This window comes from Erithacus rubecula, assembly GCF_903797595.1.
Source record: "Erithacus rubecula genome assembly, chromosome: 13".
Lineage (NCBI taxonomy): Eukaryota > Metazoa > Chordata > Aves > Passeriformes > Muscicapidae > Erithacus > Erithacus rubecula.
In genome coordinates, this window is record NC_136665.1 from 17364005 (window position 1) to 17377281 (window position 13277).

The window sequence follows — 13277 nt, forward strand, 5'->3', positions numbered from 1 at the left end:
TCAACTTTACACTTTTATCACTAAGATTGTAATTTTTCCTATTTGAGTTAAGACAGAAAAGTCCAGAACAAAAACTTAGAAGGTTTGGGAGGAAGTTTTCACAGAAAAAGGGAGATGGGCTGGAGAATCTGGGAACTATTCATAATGAGTCTACATCACTTAATCTAGCAGGATACTCCAATTTATATCTGAGTTCTTAATCAGAAATAGAAAACATAAAAAGGAATGTGATACCTCGTTGACACCTCTGTTATTTTTTCACTGTGTCCTTTAATTTGTATATTTATTTGCTTTAGTTTTAAACCACTTTAATTTATATATTGTCTGGTTTTAGTGGAAACCCCCACTGAAGACTGTAAGTGAGGTTTATACACCACAAAACAAAGCAGGAGGGTAGAAATTCTGTTTCTTTCTCACAAGTCACCTTACATACCTTGTGAGCTGAAAACAAGCATTGCTTGATTTTACCCTTGATGTTCCTTGTGCTTCTCCCTTGCCTCTGCCCCCAAGAAAACCTCCATCCACATTCCTCCCCAAAGTCAGGAGGCCAATTTTTCCCTTAGGTTTGGCTCCAGTGGCTGTCCAGGCATTTCTGCAGCTCAGGAGCTGCACTCCATAAAATTGTATTCTAAGTGGTGAAACCAGAAGGGAATAAAAAGAATTTAAAGTAGTTTGAAATATAAAACAATAATTTATTTTACTCATTTTACTTGTTAACGTTTGTAGCTAATGATGATTTCATGAAACTGCTTTTATAATTCAATACATTCAAATCTATAAAGCAAACAGTTACTACCATGGGCTTTTCAAATTCCACAAACTGTCTTATATAAACAAATTAGCTGTACATGCACGTTTCTTCAATAGGTTGCAACATTTGCAAACATGCTTTAAAATCCTTTAAAGCTGCATAATAGTGTACTTTGCCTCAGGCTTTTCAGATGAAACCTCTACACTTCCTTCAGAAACCTTAAGGAGAAAAATGTTTAAATGTTGAGCATAACTCTAAAAACTGCTGTTTGATAAATGTTAGATATTACAAGAGAATGATTCTAATTCTGACTTTAAACCTTGAGCTAAGTATTGATAAACAGCACTCTGTGTAAAAGTGAACAACAGCAAAATAATATCACAAAATATGGTTTCACCAAAAAAAAAAAAAAGAAAAAAAGTATGTGCAGTTGCTCTTGTGGGTTTCTTGCATTTTTTTTTATGTTAAGAAAAGCACGGGTACCTTTTAATATGAATATAGTTTAAGTAAATTACCTGTGTAAGTATGGTTAATACATTTCTGATATTTAAACACTTCATGTAAAAGGTAACAAGTAAAAAAGTACAATCAGTATTCCAAAAAGCACTGCTAATATTGCCTTTGAAGGAGATGGGCAAGCAGAATGGAGATCCTGGCACCCACAGCTGTAGAGTTCAGTATTTGAACCATAAACTCGGTGACTGTATCTTATATACAAAAATCTTGCCACATTGAACGAGGCATTGATTCCTACCCCACTGGTAGTGTTTTATGTACATAATTTAGCCCTGGGGATCCATTATACAGTAGTCACTGACAGGAAGGAATTGTACACCCGCGTGCCGTCCGGTGACTTTGTTCCATGGGTTAGCAGTTCCTGGATTGTCATCCAATTGTCAAATATTTTTTTATTCCTCTTCTTCATCATTTTTTTGTGGCTCAGTTCAATGATGTTCATCTCCTTCTTCTCCTCCGCGCCTTGCTGCTCCTTCAAGCACTCCAACCTGCTCTGCATCATGAACTCCCGCCGCCTCCTCTGCTCCTTGGCTTTCACCAAGTGCTGCTTCCTCTCCTCCTTGCTCCAGTACCGGCCCATCTTCATCTCGCTGATGGCATCGTCGTCCGTGGTCATCCCGCTGCGCTCCTCCTTGATCTTGATGGCGCGTTCCCTCAGCAGCCTGTCCCTCACCGGCCTCTTGGTGATGTAGCGCGTCCCGTCGCTCCTGACCTTCACCTTCCACTCCATCCTGGGCTCGCTCTGGCCCAAGTCCTTGCACATGCTGACCAGGCTCATCTGGCTCTGCGCGTACTCCACGGCCGATTTCTGCTGGATCAGCTGCATGTAGCTCTGGTAGTGCTGGGCGTGGGCGGGGATGTGCGCGTGTTTGTAGGGCGAGTGCTGGTACGGGGACGCGTAGGAGCCCGAGCCTTTCTGGCCCTGAGTGGGGCTTTTGCTGCCCTCGCTGCCTTTTCTCTCCTTGCCCTCCAGCTGCTTGCCGAGCTCAGGATCTTTAGGGGCGGCGTGGCATTTACCAGCGGCGGACTCGCGGCTCTCAAACAAACCCTTTTGGGAGGCGCTACCCGCCGCCGCGCCCTCGCTGCCTGGGCAGCCCAGGCTCTCTGCAGTTCTGCGCAGGGAATTGTCGGGGGACATCTCCAGCGTGAGCGGGGTGCTGCGGCAGCTCTCGCCCGTGTTGTAGGCGCTGGAGCTGTCCTTGTCGGATTTCTCGGGCAGCTCGGTGATGTCCGACAGCTCGTGCCTGCGCGCGTCGATGCTCGTGTTGTAGTTCCTGAAGCCGCTGTTGTGCAGCATCCAGGGCTCCCGGTACTGCTCCTTCAGCTGCTGCATTTTGTGGGCTCGCACGATGTTCAGGCACTCCAGCTCGATGTTGCGCAGCTCCTCGTTGAGCATCTCCAGCTCTCTGTCGACGCTCTCTTGGTCGCTCTTGCTCATCTCCAGGCTGCTGTTGTGGTAGTACAGGCTGTAGGGGTTGGCGGATTTCACCTGGCACTTCAGCTCCAGCAGCTCCCGGAACCGCTCGCACTCGTCCACGGGGATGCCGAGGAAGTCGACGTCGGTGCAGTCAGCCGAGATGAAGGACTCGTTGCTGAGCTGCATGTCCCCGCTCCCCAGGGTGTCGTGGCTGTAGGTCAGCTTCTTCTGGCTGCCCAGAGTGTTGCAGGAGGTGGTGTGATCGTCCCCGTTGTTCTCCTGCTCGGAGCTCTCATCGTTGCGGGTGCTGTCGTCCGTGCGCCCCACGCCGCTGTCCTTCTCGTGCTGGTTGGACAAAATTGTGGCCGTGTCCGTGGTGCCTCCATCCTCCTCGTGCTTCTTCTAACAACAGAAACAGCAGGACACAAAGAAAAATTATTGCATGCACGTGGATTACTTCAGGGTGTTTATTTTTAAATGGTTCTCCTAATCCATCACTTTTTACGCTTTCTGCATCTTATATGGAAAGAGTATTATTAAGAACCCAGATAAAATCTGACCAAGCCCACATCCTGCAGTGGATGAACCTGAGGTCTGAGCTCCACCTATGCAGCAACAGTGGTAGAAGTCACATTTTCCAGTGTTTCCTCTCCCACTTAGGTGCACAATGACATCCAGTTCTCCTGCAGTGCCGAGGTGAGACAATGTCCCCTTACAACATGGGGATGCCACAGAGAATACAGAGTTATAGAAAACTTTAGAAAAAAAAATCTAGGCAAAAATTGAGAAACTGCTTTAATTATAGCAGAATATAAGATGGAGAACATAAGCCCATTATCTGTAGCCCTGCATAAAATTCGTAATGTAAAATGTTTTTCTTTGCTTTTTTCCCCTCATACATCTTACTTCAGTCTTTTGCCTGAGTTATCCATTTGGGTTTCCAGGTTTTGGGAGGCGGTTTCCAGTCTGTGCATGCACATCAAGTGATTCTGTAAATCAGCTTCTGCCTGCTCTATCCACACTCACCCAGTACTCCTCTCAGTGACCACAGTCACAGGGGATTTCCAGGAATTGTGTTGTAAGGGGCAAAGCACAAAAGGTACTATTTCAAAACATTTTGGTCCCTGAGATGAAGTTGTGGACAGCCATGTAATACCTTGATTTTACAGGAAGTCCTTTTGCCTTGATCTCAGTGTCACTTGAGACACCAAGTGTATTCAGCCAAGCTCAATATTGAATATTGAGTGCAGTGGGAAGTTTGACAGCCCTGCACACCAGAAGGGCAGTACCTGCTGAAGCATGCTGGCAGTAAATTGCATTGCCTGGTGGTGCTGTTCCTCTAACATGTCCATGTGCAAGTCATCCAGAAAATCGTTTCTGTCATCATCCATCCATCCTTCATCCAGCTGTGTGAAAAGGGAGGGAAAAAAACAAACCAATCGTTGTCAAAAGAATGAAGAGTGACATAAATTACAGCTTTCCTTTGTGGACAATGGTTGGGAAACCTCAGGAGATTCCTTCCTGTGACAGTGCTGCCGTGTCTTGGGAAGGAGCCTGTCCTTGTGCTAAGTGTGGGTATTGACTGTGCTACCCCTCCCACAGCTGCCTCCCTCTCCAACAGCAGGGTTTTATCTTCAGCAGCCCTCTACATATGAAAAAACTCACTCTTTTGATCCATGGAAATACTTGTAAGAGTTGGGGCAGTTTTGGTTTGTGCACAGCTTGATTAGGATGTATAAAAACACTCCAGAGCCCAAAGCTCAAACACCCCTCTTGAGAAGCAACATCAAACTCCAGAAGCACAATCTGGCTGGGGTCTGCAGGACATTTTTACTCCCATTCCCAATTATCCCCACGGGAAAGATGATAAATATCCAGGCTGAGAGGACACTGAAGATCCTGGCCCGTGTCTCCAGGTGCTGCTCTCCCAGCACTGGGAGCAGACAGATCAAACAATGGTGCTCCCGGCTGTTTGTTCAACACCTTTGTTGTGCTAATCCCTGCTCTACAAAGGGATCTGCTTCCACCTTTTATTACAGCTGAGGAGGCTTCTTGACAGTATTCAAGTACTTTAAGAGATGGTGTATGAAGGGCTAAATAATAGGTGTTTTAATGAATGAATAATCAATAGATAAAGGAATTAGAGTTCAGCGTGTTCTTCAAAACTGTGGCTCAAAACCATTCATAATACCTTGCACTGATGTTTGTAATAGCATTGCAGCACATATAAATCACCAGATGTCCTAGAAATTGAATTTTAATATAAAATAGATATGTAAGTACCATGACTGCTGAATTCCATTATTTTAGACCATATATATGTATGTGCAGTCAGAGCATGTAATATGGTTTTAGGTAGATCTGGTAGATTTAGGTTAAACATTTTGAAAGAACTGCTTTCTGCAAAACAGCAGCTGTTTTAATTAAGATTCAAGTGAGGGCTTTTTGTTGCTACCGTACCTGAATTTCTGGTCTTGCCACAAGTAAGGAGATATTCTTGCTCTCCTCACTGGAGAGAAGTGCCACAGCTTCCTCTCTGTTCTGCACCTCAATGCCATTGATCTGTAAAGACAGAAGAGCACCATGAAATGTTTTCATAGGGACACCTGGATGCTGCTGTGCTGACCTGCATGGAAAAGCTTGGCTGGTGTGGGAGTCAGCTTGACCTGTACTCCAGGTCAAGAAACCACTACTAAAGAAAACCTGTACCCCAATCCTAGGCTTTAGGAGGCATTTGTTAGAATTGTGGCAATCCCAAAAGAAAAAGTTCCAAGCAGTTATGGGGTTGCTCATGTTAATGCCTCATACATATTCCCAACCCTCATTTTCCAGCTGAGCATCACCAATCCCTAGAATTTTCTCCATTCCTTGTGTCCCCATTGGTCCTCAACTGATGCAGTGTCCCACCCAGCCTACCCCACTGGACCCTGCCTTCCCTTACCCCACCTCTGCACCACTTTCCCCTATACCCATTGGACCCTAACCTCAACTCCTACCCCGCATTTATACCCTGGACCTCCCAACATCTTGGACTTTGACCCCCAACTCCTACAAAGACCTTGTCCCCTTGCATAGTGTGTTCAGATTTTTGGGCCTTGTCCCACATTTACTTTCCCTATTATTCAAGTATTTTATGTTGCTAAGTCATGGGCATCACACCACTCTTGTTTTATTTTTACCACTAATATCAGAAGAACCTTAAAAAGTGTTGCCAGGGACCACCCTCACCCCGAGAGGCTGGGCAGATCCATGTGGACACATCCCCAGCCCTGTGCAGAGAAATGCTGGGCAAGTGCACTGCCTTGGACATGTGATGCTGTTCCATCCCCCTGCATGGCACCTGCAGAGCCTTGTTACCAGGACAGGGAGTGGAATTTGGGGTTTAGGACACTTTGGGGCACTTCAGGTACCTGGATAATGCGATCCCCTTCCCGCAGCCGCCCGTCCTTTGCAGCGATGCTGTTGGGATCAATCTGCAAAATGAGAAAACTCTGAGTGCTCTGCAGGCTTGGGAGCTCACTATTTACCATCCCTTATTTCCTGAGTGCTGCCTTTAATGGAAGGTTTTAGATTTAATTATGAGTTTCTTTCCCCAAACTGGTGCAATTAATTTGAAATGGCTCTGCTCGGTGAAAAAATGTCACTGTATAAAATGCTGCTTTTTTTCATGGAAAGGGACAAAGAGAGACAAATGGGCCCCAGATGTTTGCAAATAAAAGTGTGGTTTTTTTTTTTTTATAATTTATATTGTTTCAGGAATAATCAAGAATAAAAATTAAAGGGGGAATATATGAAAATACTCTGAAGGCACCATCTGAAATAGAACATTGTTAATATAATGAAATTTGACTTCAGTGGGAGCAGGACTGCATTCAGTTTGGAGAAAAGGAAAATAATTAGATTTCTTCCAATTACTGCATTTTGGCTGTTTATCCAACATGGTACAAACAGAGGGTGAATGTCTTAACTGTCCAACAATGCAGCTGAGAAGACAAATGGTATCTTATGGAAAGCAGCTCAATCTTACCTCACTCACATAAATACCCATGTCATCTTCATCATCTGTTCTGTAACACACAGTGAGGCCAAGCTTGTCCTGGCTGTTCACTCTGTGTAAATCCACTTCCTGAGGTTTAAAAAAAAAAAGAAAAGGAAAATACATTGTCAGTGAGACACCGGTGACTGATGGAAGCAATTTTTCAAATGCAATGAAAATATTTTGCTTAAGTGATATAGTGGATGTCTTTTCATTTCACTTGTAGAGGAGGTTAACTTACTGAGCAAAACGTGATTATATGCAGACAATCAATACCTGGGACATTTTTGACCCTTCAATCAATAGGAAGTCATTTTGAAAATAGACCTTTTATTGATCTTAAGGAAGAAAAATTACCTATATTTCATGTAGTGGTAAGACTTCAAAGGCTAAAATACTTATAAAGTATGATTTCAATATTTGTCACAGCTGATACATATTTCCTAATAAACAGGGTAATTCTCTGACTTTTCAGAAAAAGCCATAATACTCTATCACTTTAAATTGTATAATTTTCATGAAGTCATCTAATAAATTTCTCAAAAAGTGTGACTGAAGATCAATATATTGTCAGCAAAGCATTCAGTATTGGTATTGATAATAGAAACATAATAAGCATTTCAGTATCTTGCAAGTGTTTGGTTTCAGCAGGTCGTGGTGGTCTTGTTAATCTCAGAGACATTTAACCCATCTTAAAAATGTATGCTCCTCCTCTGTGCTTTTTTGTTCCACAAGGAATTCCTGAGGGTTTTTTTTCTTTTCTTTTCTGTGTTTGCTGCTGCTGTGTGACAGTGGTTGTTGGGGAGGGCTGTAAAACCCATGGAGATACCCCCAGGCTGTGGGATGTCCCTGTGGCATCTTTCAGTCCTGCTTTTTCCCTTGGGTTTAAGGTGTTTAATCAACTTATTCTGGCTGCTGTGCTGGTCCTGAGGATGCTGCCATGGGGAGGGAGGATTTTGCTGCACAGACAGAGGTGTGAAAGCACCTGGAGTTGTTTTTTTTACTTCCTCAGGTGAGGGAGGGCAAGGTCCTGCTCCTCCTCAGGCCAGGCAGGATTTGGGCTCTGCTGCAAAGGGAAAAGTGGCACCAGGCAAAGGGACACAGGAGTGTCCCTGTATTTGTGCTTGGTCCTGCCACTGCAGAGGAAAAGTCCTGATAACCCAGCTCCTTTCTGACATCTCTGTTCCTGTGCCATTTGGAAGGGGCAAGACAATAAAACAAGCTGATATGAATAATTTATTGGTGTGTCTAGCTGACAGCTGCCAAGATCAGCAATCTCATGTTATTTACTTGTCAACATGTGTAATTTCTTTTTTTTTCTCCCCTAAAGAAGCGTAGCTGTAAATGTCAGTGACATTTCAGCTGGTATTTAAGTGGTTTCAATCAATAGTATCCATGGTGAACTGCTGTGCTTTTTTCCCCCCCTCTTTTGTTACTTAAAGGTTTGAGCACAATGTTTAATAGCAGGGTTTTCTTCAGATTTCTAAAGCTTTGGAGCTTTCTAGAGAGGAGATGGAGATTCTTCAGATGAAAGATGAGACAAAGTGGATTCAGGTCTGATCTCAGTTGATCCTGGATTTACCCTTGGAGTGAACTGGGGGTGAGGTGGGAATTTGTGGATTGAGCCTAATTCAGGCCCAGAACAATTTCCATATTCCCTGCATATTTCAACAAAAGAAAGTTTCATTATTTTCAGGAATGCTTTTCTATACTTTGTTGATTTGTAAACATGGCAAGAAATTTGTGTTGTGGCTCATTCTACTAATTGCCACACTGGTAGTGGAAAAAAAAAAAAAGTTAAAAAGCCCCACAAAACCAAACAAATATATGGTGATTTTGGCCATTGCTTAAACAGATCCTCTGAAACTACAAACTCCTGAAACTGGATGGAAAAGAGGGAGTAAGCTGTTATTTCCATTCTTATTTGCCACATGTTTTGACTAACAATAGGTGTTTTTCCAAGTGTATAACTATAGAGGGTATCATAATTAAAAATAAAGTATGGGTTTATATTTAAATTGTACCATCTGAGTTGTCACCTGTGATACACTGGAAGGTAATAAATGATTTGATAAATTAAATAATACATGTTTTGAAAGGAAAAGAGCTATCAGTTGTTTAAAAACACACTCAGAAATAAAGCAGCAAAAAATGCTAGAGCAGAAAAAAAATTTATAGAGCAGGTGTTTAGAACCTGAATTTTTATGAGTAATTAGTTGACAGACTTACTCTTGGGTACAATCCCTCTAGTCCTTGGTAGGAAGAGAGAAAGTGGATTTGATGCTACCCAAATATGATAATTTTATGAACTTAAACATAGGAACAGCTGCTTTCTAAGGGCCTTTGTGTCAGTAAAGTTTTAATATAATCATAAAGGTTTGAAATATTTGAGAGATAAAAGTGTGCAATTCCAGTTGGAGTTGAAGAATCAACACCAGAGTCTTCAAAGCAAAGGTTATTTTTCATATTCAGAGGCAAGTCTGTGTAATGCAGAGATACATGAAAGGGGAAAATGGAAAACTGGCACCTGCAAGTTCAGGTATGATGGCAGCTTGAGTAATTGTACCAGGAATTAATTAAACAGAGGAAAATTAATATGGAGAACTTTAAAGGTGTAAATCCCTGTGTTTGCAATGCTACAGGATTTGCCATTTTTGACAGTCCTGTCTCAGGGCTGCATTCCTGCAAGGGACACCCAGGTGATCCCACACCTGCTCTGCATCCACAGAGTGTGGGAATCTTGGGGCTGGGTTAATACCACAAATGTGAAAATTCCATCCATGAGAATTTTTACACTCCCAGATAATTCAAATCTGCTCCTTCAGATCAGGTAAAAGTGACATTTTGAGGGATGCTCAAAGGAGGATTTGGATGCTCTTTCAGAATAGTCTGTGCAAGAGAAGTGTCTGAAAGATTATTGGCTGCTGATCAAATGCAGAGCCAAGGAGGGCTCACAGAGCTGGTTGCTGAAATCCATCTGGCATTTGCAGCAAGACAAGAAGAAATGAACATGCCCTGTGACATTATACCTGCAACTACTCATCATAATGAATTAGGAGCAAGTGATAATAGTAAATTAACCTCTATAAGCTCAGAAGATCCTTCATTTGCAGAGGATTATTGAATTATTGTACTGCTGATTTAGAATTATGGCCTGCCAGCAAATTTATAAAAATCAGAGTCCTTTCTCTAACAAGACAGAAATGAGCAGTAGAGATCTGAAATGACAGCCATGAGTAAAAATAGTTCAGTCACTCAGAAAGCCTCATCCACAGCTTGCATGACAAGTGCTCTGTCCTTCTCCCTCTCTCTGTAAGGTGGGCTGGGTTTTTTTCTCTGCTGACCTCTGCCACACCTGACCAGCAGCATCCCCTTTTTTTGCTCTTCCATTAATAAATTTCACACAGAAAATAATGTCAGGGAAATAAATATAAAGGACTATGATTCCTTTGATACTGCATCAGGCCCTCTTGCTACTTTTTGGCAACTACAGTAGGAGGAAAAATCTTGTTCATGCTTTCTTGAATCTAAGAAAGTCATCTTTACATTTGTATTTTCATATCAAAGTGCTTTCAACTGTGCTTTTCAACATAGGTAAATGGAAAAAAAAATCCCACCCCTTCCCTTTTCAAAAGAGAAAATGCTATCAACCAGAATTTCTTTCCAAAATTCTCTGCTCTAGGCAAGGTTTCTGTGGCAGCCCAGCTCTGTGATGGGAATTCTCTGTCAGACCAGAGGCTGGACCAGTTTTAGTCCCCAGTGGTGCAGGGGAAGGCTGAAGAAAAGTGTTTCTCACCCTGTTGGAAAGGGGTTTGGGATGCCTCAGTGAGATAAGCTGGAGGATGCCCAGGCTGTGTGCCAAGCAGATGGGCACAGCTCCATAATTCAGCCCTTTCTCACACAGCACTGGGTGCTGAAACCCCCAGAGAGCCAGATGAACCATTTCACCACCTCTGCGTTTGCTCCAAACAAAGAACACACAAATATTTGTGTCAGAAAGTACAGCTGTGAAGCTTTTTAAACCTTTCCATATTCAATCACTGCCTGCAGCAGCCCTGCTCGGGTGCAGCTCTTTGTATTTGAGACACAGCAACGCCTTGAGAAGCTCCTGATCACTGCAACTCCCTGCAGAGCTGGAGTTTTCATGGGGAAGAAATATATTCACATAAAAGATGCTTTGAAAGGCTTTGCAAACCAGGATGGAATAAAAATTGCAGAGTGCCTGTGATGGAGCTTTCCCACCCCAATTCAGAGTGGCCTCTTGCCTCCCTTGCAAACATTACTGGAGAAGTGAAAGAAAAGTTTCAACTGAAGCAGCAAAGTACAGCAAAGGGGAGAGCTTGAAACCCTGGTACTCAGCTTTTAGTCATGGCTTCCTAAAAGCACTGGAGTATTGATTTCAGATCTTGAAGCACTTTTTTTGTGCTCAGTATGTTCATCTTTTGCAGATCAGCTGTTGTGGTTCCATACTGGGAGCTGTGCACTGGGTGGGCAAAAAACCCTTTGAACGAATTTGGTGTCCTCCTTCAGCCTTTTGGCAAGAATGCTTCATTTCTGTCCAAGGCTGAGTGAGAGCATCAGAGGGAAATTTCTCAGCAGTAGCAAACATTTCATGTAATTTTCATTTCCAAGCTTCACTGACTCTCAACTAACCATTCAGTTGAGTTCAGTTCTTTTCTTGGAAAGAAAGACCTACATACAAGTTGCATATTGGGAAGGGTGAAGACAGAAAGTCAAATGGGAGGGAACAGGCCCCTTTTTGATGTAGAATGTTCTCCTTTGTAATGTGAGAAAGTTCCACTGAGAGAGCTCTGGCTTGGGCTGTGTCTGACAGCTGGACAGACTTGTTTGAATAAACATATTAATGCATAACACTGCTGGGGAATCCTGGAGTGACATTATTCTTCCTTTATGAGCCAGAAATGACTTCTAGCTGGGCCTCCGTGAAGAATGAATGCACTTTTAATTTATAATAAAATAGGAGCTGGCGATTTAGTTCCTCTTTACTTGTGGCATGGAAACTTCAAAAGAAAAGAAATGGTATTTATTTATTTTTGTAGCAGAGAATATATGGCAGTTACCTCTGAGTCATCAATTTTAAGACAAATGTTGAGATAAAACCAAGAATACAATTTTGGCACCTCAGCAATACTGCCAGCATAAATTCCTTCCTATGGATATTTACATTGGAGGCTTGTTGCAAACTTGGCTGTTTCACCTTTTTTGTCTTGTTTGCTTGTTACAAATCACTAACCAGTCAGTTATAGACCATAAAAGTTTAGATGAGGAGCTTCTGATTTAAATTCAAAGCACATTTTATAGACACAGAAACCCAGAAGGCTGACTTGATGGCTTTCTTACTTTCAACATTCCTGCTGCAGTCAATGAAACAGTGCCTTTGTGGTCTTTTAAAACATATCTATCAAAAGGCAAACAAAAAAGCAACCAGCCAGTTGAGTCCCTGTTAGCACTTTGACCTTACCATTGATCATAGTCTTTACAATTTGAACAGGAATCTTTAGTGGTTTTTAAGAAATACTATTAGGCTACAGAGACTTTCCTAATGTTCATCTGCCTGTGTTACTGAGCTGATCACCTTTTGCCAGCAAGTACTATATCAATGTCAAAATTATTAATGTTGTGGTTTAAGGCATATTAAGGTTTGGCTACTGGAGTACGTGTGTTTAAACTCAACCAGCTCAACTGGTTGACCTTCTAATGGATGCATTACAATTTATCCACAATATTAGATTTCCTAAAAAGTAGATTTTGGAAAGATACTGGTAAAAAATGCTGGTTTGTTCTACATTTTCCTTTGAGACTGAAATCTAGATGGTATTTGTTTTTATTAAAGAGAAAAAAAAAAAGGCCCTTGTTTGAAAAGTAAGGCCTTGAGGTCCACTAAGTAGCATTTGTTTTACTGGCACTTTGATTTTATCCTGCCTTTGATTTACGTTTGTATACAGAGATGAATTGCTACCAGATCTGCAGAATTTGAGAACAGCTTGCAAACTTTTTATGGGGTTTTAGTCCTTGATCCTGCAAACACTTTTATAGAAGGAAACAACCTGGTGCTCATAGAATGACTGAACTCTGCTCCCACTGAAGCTGTTGATAAATCTGCACTGATTTCAGCACAGCTTCAGGCAGGTCAGCCCTGCTTGCTTTGACAAATTGATGTTAGCAGGACCAGGATCTAAGAAATCAGAAGTGCAAGACAGCTAAGGGTAAAAAATATTCTCTTACTGATAATCTTGGATGGATCAGCTGGGTCAGACATTGCTGGGTCAGACCTTGCTAGAACTATTGGGATACTTTGCTACTATTTATTACAAATAACTAAAAACACTTCACTGGGTCAATGCTGTACCTTGAATGGTTGGGAGCAGGTTATTCAAATTCTGAAGGAGAAAACTCAAGATGAACTTTTGATGGGATTTACAAGCAGTGAAACCAAAAGTGATTTTTAAAGATTTGGCAGGGAAAAGGACTTGCATACCTTCATGACTGGTTGAACTTTTATTATCTGTAATTTCATATGTATACATATGTCACTT

General features: G+C 42.1%; 1 protein-coding gene across 2 annotated transcripts in view; it reads right to left on the minus strand.

Moving 5' to 3' along the window:
- Positions 1-671: 671 nt before the first annotated feature.
- Positions 672-13277, minus strand: part of PDZRN3 (PDZ domain containing ring finger 3) — a 126113-nt gene continuing 113507 nt past the window's right edge. For both annotated transcript variants that reach the window (XM_079317343.1, XM_079317344.1), the window contains 5 exons: positions 6712-6810; positions 6095-6157; positions 5145-5246; positions 3974-4090; positions 672-3086 (listed from right to left, as the gene is read on the minus strand). In XM_079317343.1, the coding sequence (XP_079173469.1) occupies positions 1551-3086; positions 3974-4090; positions 5145-5246; positions 6095-6157; positions 6712-6810 (1917 nt within the window). In that variant the 3' untranslated portion in view covers positions 672-1550. The remainder of the gene's footprint in view (positions 3087-3973; positions 4091-5144; positions 5247-6094; positions 6158-6711; positions 6811-13277) is intronic.